At 32.6% G+C, this 12,905-nt stretch overlaps 2 protein-coding genes across 4 annotated transcripts; both read right to left on the reverse strand.

Annotated features, from left to right (window-relative positions):
- Positions 1-48: 48 nt before the first annotated feature.
- Positions 49-5,224, reverse strand: Uba1 (ubiquitin-like activating enzyme 1). Its single transcript, XM_074250026.1, has 5 exons — positions 5,092-5,224; positions 4,895-4,996; positions 4,734-4,823; positions 3,335-4,638; positions 49-3,260 (listed from the first exon to the last, which is right to left on the reverse strand). The coding sequence occupies exons 4-5, from the start codon at positions 4,602-4,604 to the stop codon at positions 1,342-1,344; spliced, it is 3,189 nt and encodes a 1,062-aa protein (XP_074106127.1). The 5' UTR covers positions 4,605-4,638; positions 4,734-4,823; positions 4,895-4,996; positions 5,092-5,224; the 3' UTR covers positions 49-1,341.
- A 537-nt stretch (positions 5,225-5,761) lies between these two features.
- LOC141531924 (kinesin-like protein KIF12) lies at positions 5,762-12,862 on the reverse strand. 3 transcript variants are annotated; one of them, XM_074250032.1, is made up of 10 exons: positions 12,721-12,862; positions 11,955-12,114; positions 11,629-11,896; positions 8,470-8,854; positions 8,097-8,376; positions 7,765-8,001; positions 7,544-7,662; positions 7,001-7,473; positions 6,513-6,842; positions 5,762-6,287 (listed from the first exon to the last, which is right to left on the reverse strand). In XM_074250032.1, exons 3-10 carry the CDS (start codon positions 11,874-11,876, stop codon positions 5,942-5,944), a joined length of 2,418 nt encoding a protein of 805 aa, XP_074106133.1. In that variant the 5' UTR covers positions 11,877-11,896; positions 11,955-12,114; positions 12,721-12,862; the 3' UTR covers positions 5,762-5,941. The 3 variants fall into 3 exon arrangements, with proteins under 3 accessions (XP_074106133.1, XP_074106132.1, XP_074106134.1); XM_074250031.1 differs by having other exon boundaries at positions 6,513-6,845; XM_074250033.1 differs by having other exon boundaries at positions 6,146-6,287; positions 6,507-6,845.
- Positions 12,863-12,905: the final 43 nt, after the last annotated feature.

Consider the following 12,905-nt stretch of genomic DNA (forward strand, 5'->3'; position numbering starts at 1 on the left):
TTTTAATAAAAAAATTGTATAAATAATTAAATAATAAAAAATTACACATTCATTTTTTTTCAATTTATTTATTTTTGCAATCCAAACACATTTTTTAATTTTTATAATTAGTTGTAATAAATATTTCCATATTAATCACTACAAAATTCAAATTATCTGATTTAAATGAAAAATTTAAAAATAAAAAATGTAACTCCAAAAATTTTATTTTTTTACAAAAGTAAATACATGAATTTTTAATTCCATTTGCTATTTAATTATTTTAAATATTTCCACCTCTTTGTAATTAAATAGACAACTTTTATTAAAAAAATTGCATTGTAAAAATTAGGGACAAGAAATTTTGATCGCACTTTTTAAATCAAATTTTTTTTTTGCAAATTAAATTCAGCAAAAATCTAGCAGTGTCTAAAATATTAAATTTTTAATTCTATTTTCCATTTATCATTATTATTCTTATAATTATTAATAGTAGTATATCATTAATTTACATATAACTCTATACATATAACTGCCAAGAAATTGCGCCTAGTCTCACAAGAAAAGTCCAAGTTAAAAAAAACTTTTTGAAATTTTGAAAAAAACTATTATTATTATTATTATTATTATTATTATTATTATTATTATTACTATTATTAATCATTAATTAATTGATTAATCATCTCAATGCAATGTTAAATAATCAAACGTGTAGAAAAGTAAGTTACCAAAAATTTAAGCACTCAAACTCACAATTTTTTTTTCAAACACATTAATTGTATGTAATGCATCATTATCATAATCATAATATATAAATTTGTATAAATGGCTATAGACTAATCGAATCCCGGAAAAAATTTTTAAGTTATGAAAAATTAATATTATTTTATTATAAAATAAAAATTATAACTTTTTTTTTATTCAAGTTCAAATTTGTTCAAAAAAATTACTTAAAAAAAATTGCATTTTTTATTTTTCAAAATTTCTACAAGTCAATTTTTTTGTTCTAATTTTTTTTTTTTTTGCTATAATTTATTTAAAAAAAATTTTTTTATTTTTTTGGCAAATAAATTATGGCAAAAAAAATTAAAATAAAAAATTGACATGTAAAAATTTAGAAAAATAAAAAATGCAATTTTTTAAAAATAATTTTTTAGAACAAATTTATTTAGATGACTGCTGACTTTAATGTCATAAATTGTAGGAGTGATAAATTATTATTATAATAATTTAATAAAAATTTTTCATAACTTAAAAATTTTTTCCGGTCTATTTTTTCCGATTACCGGACTAATCATTGAGTAATAATTATAATTATAAATCGTAATAATTATTCAATAAAATGGATCGCAATTAATAAAGTCAAGGTAAGGTGTACCGAACATACGGAACTTCGACATCAGCCCCATTCTTATCATTGCAGCACAATTCAAATACCAAAGCGCGAACATGTGGATCGAGCCTCTTCTTGGAGACCTTCCTGACGACCTCAGACATGGGCAGTCCCATGCGTTCATCGCGCTTGAGAGCAGCCATGAAGAACGAGTAGAGCATACAAACCCCCTGAGACAACATAGTGACCTCGAGATTGTGTTCATTCTGGAAGTAATCCAAGAATTCCTTGAGCGTAAGTTCGCCTTTGACTTCAAATCTGTCCCAGAGAGTCCACTCCGTGTCGTAGTACTTGAGCTTGGGAGCCGAGATGGGCTCTGAGAACCCAAAGAAGGGCAGCGCTAGATTAACAAATCCATTTTTGTAAAGCGAAAGATCCTTAAACCCGCGAGTTAATTTTATCAGTTCAAGACAAACCAGCCCAGCTACAACGGAGGTGGTGGTAGCGATAGCAGGGATGATTTTCCCAGCAATGAGCTTGCTCTTGTGTCTGTCAGCGGGAGGGATAAGGTAGTTGGTAGCGCGCAAGTTAGAAGCCGCGACGATAAAGTCGATGTGGAAATTAGAGTCATCGTCTTTTTCAAAGTCCTGAGGGTTGATCACAAGATCTTTGAGCTCATTTTGTTTAGGCAGCTCTTCAATCAGCTGGTTCAGCCTCTCGTGGTCTACACTGCCGCTTCCGTTGGACACCTGGACCTGGGCGTCTGTCTCAGCGATCTTGACTCCTGATTTAGGCGTGAAAGGCTGGACCTCAACGGTGCTGACAATCCGAGCGATTTCTTCGCGGTTGCGATTGGCCGGCATGTTGTAAACCGCGGCCTTGAGATTAGCAGCCGCGACGATGTAATCCAGATGAAGAGGATCGTTGACATCAAACTCGAGAGGCACTGGACACCGCTTGGGTCCAGACCAGAAGGGCTGGCCGCTGGAAGTGACCTGGTCCGGGGGGAAATTAAACAACAGCTGGCGAATCTGATTGTTGTACTGGTCTTGCCAGTGATTGCGCGCCCAGCCGATGCAATCTACAAAGCTCTTGGGTCTCTCATCAACCAGAGCAGTCTTGACCAGCTCCAGGACTTCCAGAGGCTGGACTCCGGGCAGCTTGAGGGTTCTTTCAACGAACTGCGGGTCGTTGATGTACTGAGCAGCGTTCTCGGCGTTCTGCCTGAACAATCCTTCAAAATTATCGCGCGCCCACTGGAGAGTGTGCTCGATAGCATTCGGGAAGTTTTTCAGCGTGCAAATAGGAATGCTCTTCTCCGGAGGGTCCTGAGACGAGCTGTAGGACTCTGTGAGGAAAGGAACCACCACCTGAGTGTTCCCCTTAGTCCCTAAAGTTCCAGACTCCAGCAGCGGCTTTCTGTAATAGACACACCGACGGTCCATGTAAATTCTTGCGTCCACATTGTCCAGCGCGTTGGCAACTCCGTCCAAGACTTCAAAGAACTCATCGTTGTAAACCTTCTCCGTTTCGGTTCCAACCCGGTTCTCGTGAGCGATAACATTCATGCTCGGGTTCATTCCTTTCACCACCCTGGCTGCGGTTGATGACTTGGCCTTCTGGACATCAGAGGGACGGAACAAAAATTGACGGTTCAAATTGGACTTTTCTATCAGGTCCATGTCTGTGATCGTCACACACCCGTTCTCTGCTCCCACGCCAATCATCGCGAAGTTCTTCAGCAGCTCACAACCTATTGCTCCAGCTCCCACGACGAAGTACTTGAGTCCTCCGATTTTAGACTGGAATTTACGACCGAAGATAACGATCTGGGAATCGTAGCGGCAGTTTCTAGGCATGCAGTCTTCTTCAACTATCTCTGAGCGGTCCTGAGGCAGACATTCGATCGCGTCAAAGTACAGCCACTGGAATATTGGAGAAAACTTACCTGGAAATAATGAGATTTATTAAATTTCATAGTTATTATTAAATTTTATGGCCAATAAAAAAAAAATAATTTACCTGAGCAAGCTTTCATTACTTCTTGAGCAACTATTCCACCAATAATAGCGTTCATAGGATTGAAATTACCCGCCGCGATTTTAGCAAAAGTCTCCAACAATTCTTTCTTAACTTCATTTTCAATTCCGTGCTTTCCTTTAACAGTCTCAGCTAAAGCAAGGAAAGTATCAGCATCCTCCTGGTTCCAAGCTCTCGGGACCTTTCCGTGGACTTTAACATACTCATGGAGAGTAATGAAGGCTAAATGCAGCTGTTCGGGATGGTCAAACTTGCCAAAGTCAGTGATAATAAATTCCGGCTGGAGGAGAGATTCTTTGAGTTCCTTAAAGTTAATTACTTTCGGCATTTTCACCTGGGTAATTATTCCCCCGCGGACATACTCGCTGAAGGACGAAGTGTCGTCGATTGAAAAAGCGTAGGGTCCAAGGACTTTAATTTTTTTAGGCTCGCAGTTGTTTAACTCAGTCATTCCCTGGATTTCTGAGAAAATGACGTAGTCTCCGTCCTCCATGCCGTGGCGGGTGTCTTCCAGGCAAGTGACGACTCCCTCAGCGTCTCGGGAGATGCTGGCGATCATCGCGCTGACCGGAGGCTCTCCCGTGGTGTCTACGACGGTGAACTCCGGGCCGAAGTCGCAGAACACTTGAGCGAACAGCCCGCGAGTGTCTGCGATTATCAAAGCGATGTCATTGGCCCGCGCGATTGAAGAAACTCGCAGCTGATCTTCCAGAGTTGTATCTGTGAGCACGACGACCTTGAATTTTTTTAAAAAATCTTCGTCGAGCTCTCCCTCGTGGTACCGCGTCGGCACGTAGTTGTTCAGCTCGGACAGGCGCTGGTAGCAAGCTACCGCGCGGTTTTTACCAATGTCACCTTCTGTGAGGTAGAATTGCGAGCCCAGGTCCGAGATAGTGCAGTTTACCTTGTCGTGGAGAGTCACGGACTTTACTCCCCCGAGGATGACGTTCTTCGCCACTTCCACTCCCAGACCTCCCAGCCCGGAGATTAAAACGTCCGAAGACGCCATGCGTCTCATCGCGTCGTGCCCCAGGACGTACAGCTGACGTGAGTACAGTCCCTCGTCAATGTCCCCGCTGGTAGTCGGTAAATTAGCGCTTCCATCTCCAGCTGATCCGGTTCGCGGATTTGACCCGTTCTTGGCCATTATTGGTGTGCTTAGCGAGTCGTCGGCACCTCCCGTTGTAGCAGCAACGCGTCGCTTCTTGGTTGGAGGGTCAACGGAACTCTCCACCACCTCAACACTAGACATCGGACCACAGAAGTGCCGTTTTTATGTTCTCTTTCTGGAATTTTAGTTTAATTTATTTTTTTATTTTATTTTTTTTTTTTTTTTTTTTTTTTTAATAAACACATTTCTAACCTTAGCTATTTTACTCACCTAGTTTAGATAGAGCACTGCGGAATTTTAGAAAATAGATAACTAGATTTTTAAGAAGGTACTTTAATGCCAAAAAAAGATTTTAGAAAACTAAAAGAAAAGAGATTAATATTTATTAATTAAGTAAAATTATCAAAAAAATAATTCGCGTTCTTTCTTACTTGTCTCTTTTGTGTCCCGCTTCGTCACTCTCTTGTCTGACTCGACTGTAGTTGCCTAGCCCGTGTCGCCTCTTTCGTCCGCCAGCAGCACCAGTTCTACACCTTTAATTTTACGTTTTCTTTGTTATTATTGTTTATATTGATAATTAGAAAATTAATTAATAAGTTTTGGTTGTTTTTTTTTTTATTTTACTCACTTTAATAAGTAATTTTGGAATTTTCTTTGGGTAATTCACGATAATTTATGCCTCCGGAGATTACACCGCGACTACTCGATTCAATGACTCACTGTGATATGCAATCGACTGGCGCCATTTTAAGTTACAACCGATAAATAACGCGGAAGCATTTTAAACTTTTTTGGTTTGAGTTTGGTGGTTTATTTATTTTTATTAAATTAAAAAATTTAATTTAGCTGTCACTTGACAAATTTTTAATTTTATTTAACTATTAAATTAACTCTAAAAAATTGTTTAAAAAAAATTGCATTGTTGCAGCTGTCAAAAAATTTTTTTTGACTTTTAATAAATTAAAAAATAGAAAAAAATATTGACAGAAATTGAAAAAAATTAATGTAGCACATATTTAAAAATTTTATAAAAAATAAATTATGGCAAAAAAAAAATTGACATTTAGAAATTAAAAAAAAATTAAAAATACAATTTTTTGGAACAAATTTGTTTGTTAAAAAAAAATAAAAAAATTATAAAGTTACTAAAAATAAATTTTTCCTCAATCTAAATATAATTTTAAATAATATCTAAAAATATTTTTTTAATCTACCATAAACATGAGATGATTTCACAACCCTTTTTTTGAACTCGCGTTTATGAAGTAGATAAGGTAATTAAATACATAAAAAACAAATTTGCTTCACACAAATATTTATAATAATAAAATTATTAAAAATAAGAAAAAAAATCTGAGCAATTGCACTATGCAGTCTATTAAACATTATATATCAATAAATAAAAATAAATAATAAATATATTAAATATAATCTAGCCTAACGTAGGCCATACTGTCGTAAGTACTAAAAATATTATTTTAAAAATGGACATCCTCGTCATCGATAGATACAGGACTGCCAAACGCCCGTCTAGCAGCGCGTTCTTTATTCGTGGCTGAATAACTCCTTCTATTATTGCCCTCGTAGCTTTTCGAGCGAGCTGGAGAAGAAGTAGTCCGCGTAACAGACGGAAAAGGTGTCGTCGCATTGACGGAATCTCCAGTATTGGGTGTGGAAAATAATCCCTCAGTCATTGGTCCGTTTAGAACGGAGTCTGGTGAAGAGTCCAAGGACTGAGAAAATACTATCGGGCCCAGGACGTCTTTGGAGGTTCTTCTTTCTTCAGGCACCGTCAATGTTCTGCGAAATGCTGACCTCCGCGGACTGCATCAATAATCCATAAATATTATGAAAATTAATTTAGCAGATAGTTGATAATTTTTTAAAAATAAATTATGGCAAAATTTTTAAAAATAATTTTTTGGAGCAAATTTATTTGTTAAAAAAAATTAAAAAATTGTCAAGTGACAGCTAACTTTAATGTCATTAAATATTTGCTAATAATAGTAATTATTATTATAAAAAAATAATTAAATTGCTCACACTCACTGGCTGATCTCAATAGGCGATCCGTTTTGCTCGACATCCGCCGGGTTACCGTTATCCCAGGAGCTATAACGACGATGATTACTTTTATCTCTGTATGCATCCGCAATATTGCTGAAACTTCCATTTATCCGCTTGTCTAATTCTTTTAAAACTTTTGTCGGCATCCCGTTGCTCTGCTTTGGAGAAACTGAGCTTCTATTTACATTTTGATCGGGTAAGTTTGGATTCGTCCAGACATTTGTCGCTCCAGGAAGATCGTCAGGTGAATTATTTAACATCTCTGCTGAGAAGGTCGGACGCGCTGGAATTATTGGAGAACGGCAACAAACTCTACTTGAAAAATAAATAGAATATAATTTTATTTTAAATAATCTAGTGATTTAATTTTTATTTTATTTCATATTTTTTAAATAAAATTTTTCTTCAGAATTTTGAAATAAAATTAGTCTTAAAAATTAATTTATGTTAATTAATATAAATATACTAACAAGTTAACATCTTCTAATTTTTTCAGCAGCCTCTCGTTCTCCCGACAGACAAGCTCTTGATCCCTAATCACCTGGTCTCGGGTAGCATAAAGCTCAGCATTTTCCCGCCTCAGAGCTTCACTCTCGTCGATGTAAGCTCTTAATAACTGAGTTAACTCAGCTTGCTCAAGCTCTGAGAGTTTTTCAAGGTCCACTTGAGGAGGAGTAGCAGTCCGCCTGTCTTCTCGCGATTGAAGATAGTATTTTTGACTGTAAAGCTCGTCAGGACTGCGAGTGTCAAAATTTAACACTGATTTTAAATGATCGTTCTCCAATTGCAGGGCATTGTTTTCTCTTTTTAAGCTGAGGATTAATGCTTCTCTGGGGTCCATTACGATTATTGGTTTTGTGCGGATTCTCTTAGCTCGAGCTGCGTATCGAAGAGTGTTCAAGGTTTCACTTAAATTTGAACGTGCTGGAGATATACATGCGATCTAAAAAATTATTCATCAATTATTATTATAATATATTTAATTTATTTATTTATTATTTTAATTTCATTACCATTAATGTTACTCCGTTCCCAGCTAGACTATCGGCTAACAGTTTTGTTAATTTACTATCACGATAAGGAATATGACCAGTCTTACGTTTCCCATCACTTAATGATGAAATACAGTAGCCTAATAAATTTATAAATAATTAAATTAAATAAATAAATAATAAATGACTACTTAAAATTTTTTTAAAAATAAATATATAAAAATAACATTTTAATATCTTACCTAAAACCATAAGACTCTTATTAATATTATTAGCTTCTTCAAGTGTTTTGCCTTCACTCTGAGTCTTCTTAGTCATTTCACTACCAGCTAAATCAACAAAATTTATTTTTCCTTGCTTTGAAATAAATACACCGTTCTCCATTTGTTGCTCAGATCTAATGTGTACCGTAAGAATAGTATGACTCCTACTTGAGTGTTCGTTCATATTGTGCGTACCAACTGCTCTATTTTTCATACCTTTTAAATTTAAATACACATTCAAATGCTAAGTACTGCTATATACTTACATACAATAATAAAAATTATTCTAAATCAAGTTAATTATAAAATACCTTCTTCAAGAACACCAATTAAATCATCCAGCTCTTCACACTCAACAGTAAATAAATTTTCAACAAAAAATCCTCGAGTTTTTTTACTCCATCTTACTGCTAATGATTTTCGAGAATTTCCTGGATTAAGGAGGTCTATTATTTTTTCATTATAAATTTCGAGAAAGGAAGCCTTGATTATAAAATTAAAGTCACTTCGTTCTTGTAGAATTTTGAATAAATAAACGAAGGAACGAAGTATTAATCCATGATCTTCTGCATAATGATCCATAATGTCAAACTAAAAAAAAAAAAAAAAAAAAATTTTTTTATTAATTTATTTTTTAAAATTAAATTTTTTATTAAAAAGCTTCAAATAATAATAATAACTTACCAAACCCGGTGGACCAGTAAGTGTATGAGTCTTTCCACTCCCAGTCTGTCCATAGCAAAAAACAGTACAACTAAATCCCTCGATAGTCATATCGATTAATTTTTTAATCCCGGAATACTGCAAAAGATCATCTTGGCTCGCAGCGGGCTCAAATACGACATTGTAAGAAAACAATTTAGTTTTCTTATCAGTTGAATTGGGCAATGTGTCGCATTCAATTTGTCCATCACCTGGAAAATGGACTGAGAACTTTTCACCGGCTTTTATTTCTTTATTATTCAAAGGTCTCACTCTCACGACTACATTGATGTTATCTTCTGGTAAAAGGTGTTTCGAGGCAATTACTTTTTTATCTCCATCAGTGAGCCTTTCAATGCTTCCAAATCTGCAAACAATTAAAAATAATTTAATTATTCCTCTTTAAAAATAAAAAAGCGACATTTAAATAGACCTAAGTACAAAAAAGTGTCTACGTCTAGAAATAAAAATAATAAATAAGCGAGTTGAAGGTTGTTGGAGCCATTGACCGTTATTCAAAGAAATCTTTTCATGTATTACAGCACAACAAGACCATTAAAATCGATAAATAACATATGCGTCCTTCTATTCCTTCATATTTCTTTACAGATATTTTTATTTTACGTCACATATTTCTATTATTACTCTGTAATTATCATCCTCATTTATTTAAGCACTCCCAACTCAATTTAAATTTTTATTTAAAGCTTTTACTCTGAGCTTTATTCTTTTAGCGCTAAAAAAAAATTAAAAAGTTATTTTTGGAGAGCAGCTTAAAGTTATTTTAACTCACGCTACATTACTATTTAAGCTTCTGTAATAAAACTACTTAATTATAGAGCTATTATTACACTTATTTATTAATTTGATTAATTATTCAATAATTAATCACGCGATAAATATTATCTATAATTACTTCAATGATATTTGTAACAAAAAAATAGTATTAAGTATTTTATAAATCACAGATTGGCTAGATAAGAGCTACTGTGTATTCTATTATATATTTATATTTAAATCCAGCTCACGGAAAGTCTATTGACATCAGGAAGAAATAAAAACGGTGGAGTTATCGCGTGCGTTTACTTATTGATGATTTCTTATAGCGAGTAATCTAACGATCGACCTTCATTCGTTATTTATTCTACTCCAATGATTGACTAGCAATATCGATTATTTATTGGTTTATTATTTATTAAAGTTATTGAATTTTATCATTTTTGTTTGACTAAATATTTTTTTTTTTTAATTAGCAAATTTTTGAATAAAATTTGTCTTTAAAATTTTTAAATAATTTTTTTTTTTTTAATTAAAAATAAAATTTTTTTTTTAATTTAAAAATAAAATTATCAAATAAAAATTTTTCTGCAAAATTAAAAAATAAAATTTGTCCTTAAAATTTTAAACTAAAATTAATCTTGAAAATTTTAATTATTAAAGCCCAAAATTTTCATAAATTTTGATCTTTTTACAAAATTACGCCTTAATAAATAATAAAAAAATAAAAAAAAATTTTTTTTTTCACAATTCATGTCTTATTTTTTCCTAAAATAATTAACAAAAAAAACATAATAAATTAAACTTACTAACGAACCATAACAATAAATAATAAATATATTGTCTATTGAATATTTACTTAATTAATACAATTTTTTTCCAGTGCACTGGGGTAACATGACAGGTGTGACGTCCACTGCAACTGCTTATCTAAATATTAGTATAAGCTTATTTTAGTTCGATAAAAAGATAATGCACGTGACCGTTACCCGATGGCAGATAATTTAATCGTTAACAATATTTAAAATAAAAATTAAACACCTTACTCTCAAGGGTACCTTAAAATAAACAACCCGCAGGTCTAATTTTGTTTGGCCAAAAATTAAAATATTGCCTTCAATATTTCTAAATAATTATCATAGCCCGCTTAGTTGTAATTATCTTATCAGCCATTAAATACTTTCGCAAATTGTTATCTCAATCAATTCCTGTACGAGCTAAAATAAAATAAATGGTAATAAAAAAAAATTCTAAGTAATTCCTACATGAATTTTTTTCCTCGTCACTGATAATCGTCAACGTCTATGAGCATGAGACGGAAATTGTTGAACACGTGCGATTATTATCGCGAAAGTACACAGAGTCACGCTGGCATTTTTGCGTTACTCATCATCAGGATTGTGGAGTTTTAAATTTATATAAAACAATAATTAATTACCTGAAAAATAATTAATTTGTATTAATTTAAACAAGCTCATTTTCTTAATAATGATAAATTACGCCGTAAAAAAATTAATATCATAAATCATAACAATAACAATGAAGTTAAAGTTCAAAGAAGTTAAAATTATAAAAATTAAATTAACAACTTTACATCAACTTATATCAAATGTCATTAGTACGTCACAGTACATACCTAGTAATGATAGTAAAATGCTTTCCCACAAATTCATAATATCATTAATGTTATATACATTAACGTAAACATACATCGATGCACTAAAGAAGAATAATATAAGTATTTCGATATCGATTGCTACGTAGACACGAACATACAAGGTCTTACGACTAACAATCGATATTTTAAGCATGCAATAAAACATTACTACACCCCTGTGACATCAAGCTATCTCTTTTATTCATTTCTCAATATCTGTGTCCGTCAAAGGCTTAAACTCTCCGAGAATCTACAAAAGCTTTGAAGAGTAATTGTCCAAGAATTTTTTCCAAGTAAACATAAAATAAATATAAATGTATAGATACATAGATATATATTATATTAACTCTGGTCATGATAACAACGTTTGATCTATGTCCTAGATCTAAATGTAGACAAACGCATTGTCATTTATTTTTTTTTTTTTTTTTTTTATTCGAGTCAATAACTCCAGCGATTACACGCGATAAATTTTGCTTTTAAAAAATAAATCTTATCAATTTTAAATCAATATCATTTTTAAATTATTGAATAATTGTTTTAATTTTAAAATAAATGAAACTAAAATTAAAATAATTTTTTTTTATAGAAAAATAAATTATAAAATTATTTTTAAAAAATTATAAAAATATTTTTTTAAATTATAATTTATTTATTAAAAAAAAAAATTTATCAATTTTAGTATAATTAAAATAAAAAATACTAACTCAGATTTACGCAAGCCCAGCGACCTGACAGACTTTTTAGATCCAACAGAAGACGCCTTAGCAGGGCTGCTCCCTCGTGAACCAGTAGACCTGCTACCAGGACTGTTTCCACGTGATTTTCGTGGCAAATCTTTCGACGTAGGAGATGGGTTCTTTTGTTGACGCGTTGGCGAGCCATTTAATTGATGCTGATTGTTGCTAATGCGATTACCGCGGCGTTGCGGTGATGGACTTTTTAACAGCACCATCCGTCACTTTATTTCCGACACTAATGAAGTAATTATTATGAATAAAAAATAAAATAAATAAATAAAAATATTACTTACTTGGTAAAATAAATAACTTGCATTTATAAATGAATTTATCCAGCAGAAGTACAGACTGCCCGCAAGTACTGTCCACTAGCAACTACCCGAGGGGTTGCGTTGGTGCGGTGGACTTGACCCTCGTATACATTTACCCTCTCTATCCTTGACTCATCGGGTTCTAGGTGAACAGAAAACAAAACAGAACACAATTTACCGATACAGATAAAGATAATGGGCTATTTATCTAGATTCTAGACAAGCTAACAGAGACATTCAATTCAATAATTACTTTTTTTTAACTCATAGAATATTTATACGTGATTAATTTAATTATGCAATTAAGAGCTTAGTATTTATTTTCTTTAACAAAAAATTATTTTAAAAAAATTGCATTTCTTATTTTTTTAAATTCCGAAATTTCAATTTTTTAAAAAAATAATTTATTCATTAAAAAAATTCTTAAAATTATCAAATCCCTGTTAAACTAATTTTAATAAAATTTTTATGACATCAAATTTAGTTGTCATTTAAAAATTTCTCAATTTTCTTTAACAAAAAAATAATTTTTAATTTTTTTTGTCATTATTTGTTAAAAAAAAAATTCTTTAAATCATCAAATATCAGCTAAATTAATTTTCATGCAGTATTTATACAATAAGAGTTTCTAATTAATGCTGAATAAAAGTGAAAAGCCGAAAGGGATAATGAGGGCACTCTTAAATGGTACCGCTTAATAATGTTTTGATGCATCGCTTCTCTGTCTTTATTTTCTCAACACACTCACCACTCGACACTCCACACCATGGATCCTCTTTCTTCTATCTGTTCCTCACAATGACTAAACTGGTATACGTTCATATTAACGTCTGTAAGAGCGTATGGGTTAAATAAATGTATGGTAGTGTAGTGAGCCTTGTAAGACGAGTGGGGAAACGTTTGGTTTCTTCATGGTCGTCTCAATATCCCGTG

The sequence above is a fragment of the Cotesia typhae genome, unplaced genomic scaffold (genome assembly GCF_013202065.1).
Source record: "Cotesia typhae breed Kobodo isofemale line unplaced genomic scaffold, CoteBio_Ctyphae contig_50, whole genome shotgun sequence".
Classification (NCBI taxonomy): domain Eukaryota; kingdom Metazoa; phylum Arthropoda; class Insecta; order Hymenoptera; family Braconidae; genus Cotesia; species Cotesia typhae.

Excerpts from the sequence above, each read along its gene's own strand:
- Uba1 (XM_074250026.1), bottom strand. The coding sequence starts at position 4,604 with ATGTCTAGTGTTGAGGTGGTGGAGAGTTCCGTTGACCCTCCAACCAAG. Across the intron at positions 3,261-3,334 it reads AGTAATGAAAGCTTGCTCAG|GTAAGTTTTCTCCAATATTC; the intron begins GTAAATTATTTT and ends CATTATTTCCAG.
- LOC141531924 (XM_074250031.1), bottom strand. The coding sequence starts at position 11,876 with ATGGTGCTGTTAAAAAGTCCATCACCGCAACGCCGCGGTAATCGCATT. Across the intron at positions 8,855-11,628 it reads CTGGGCTTGCGTAAATCTGA|ATTTGGAAGCATTGAAAGGC; the intron begins GTTAGTATTTTT and ends AATTGTTTGCAG. Across the intron at positions 7,663-7,764 it reads TAAGAGTCTTATGGTTTTAG|GCTACTGTATTTCATCATTA; the intron begins GTAAGATATTAA and ends TAAATTTATTAG.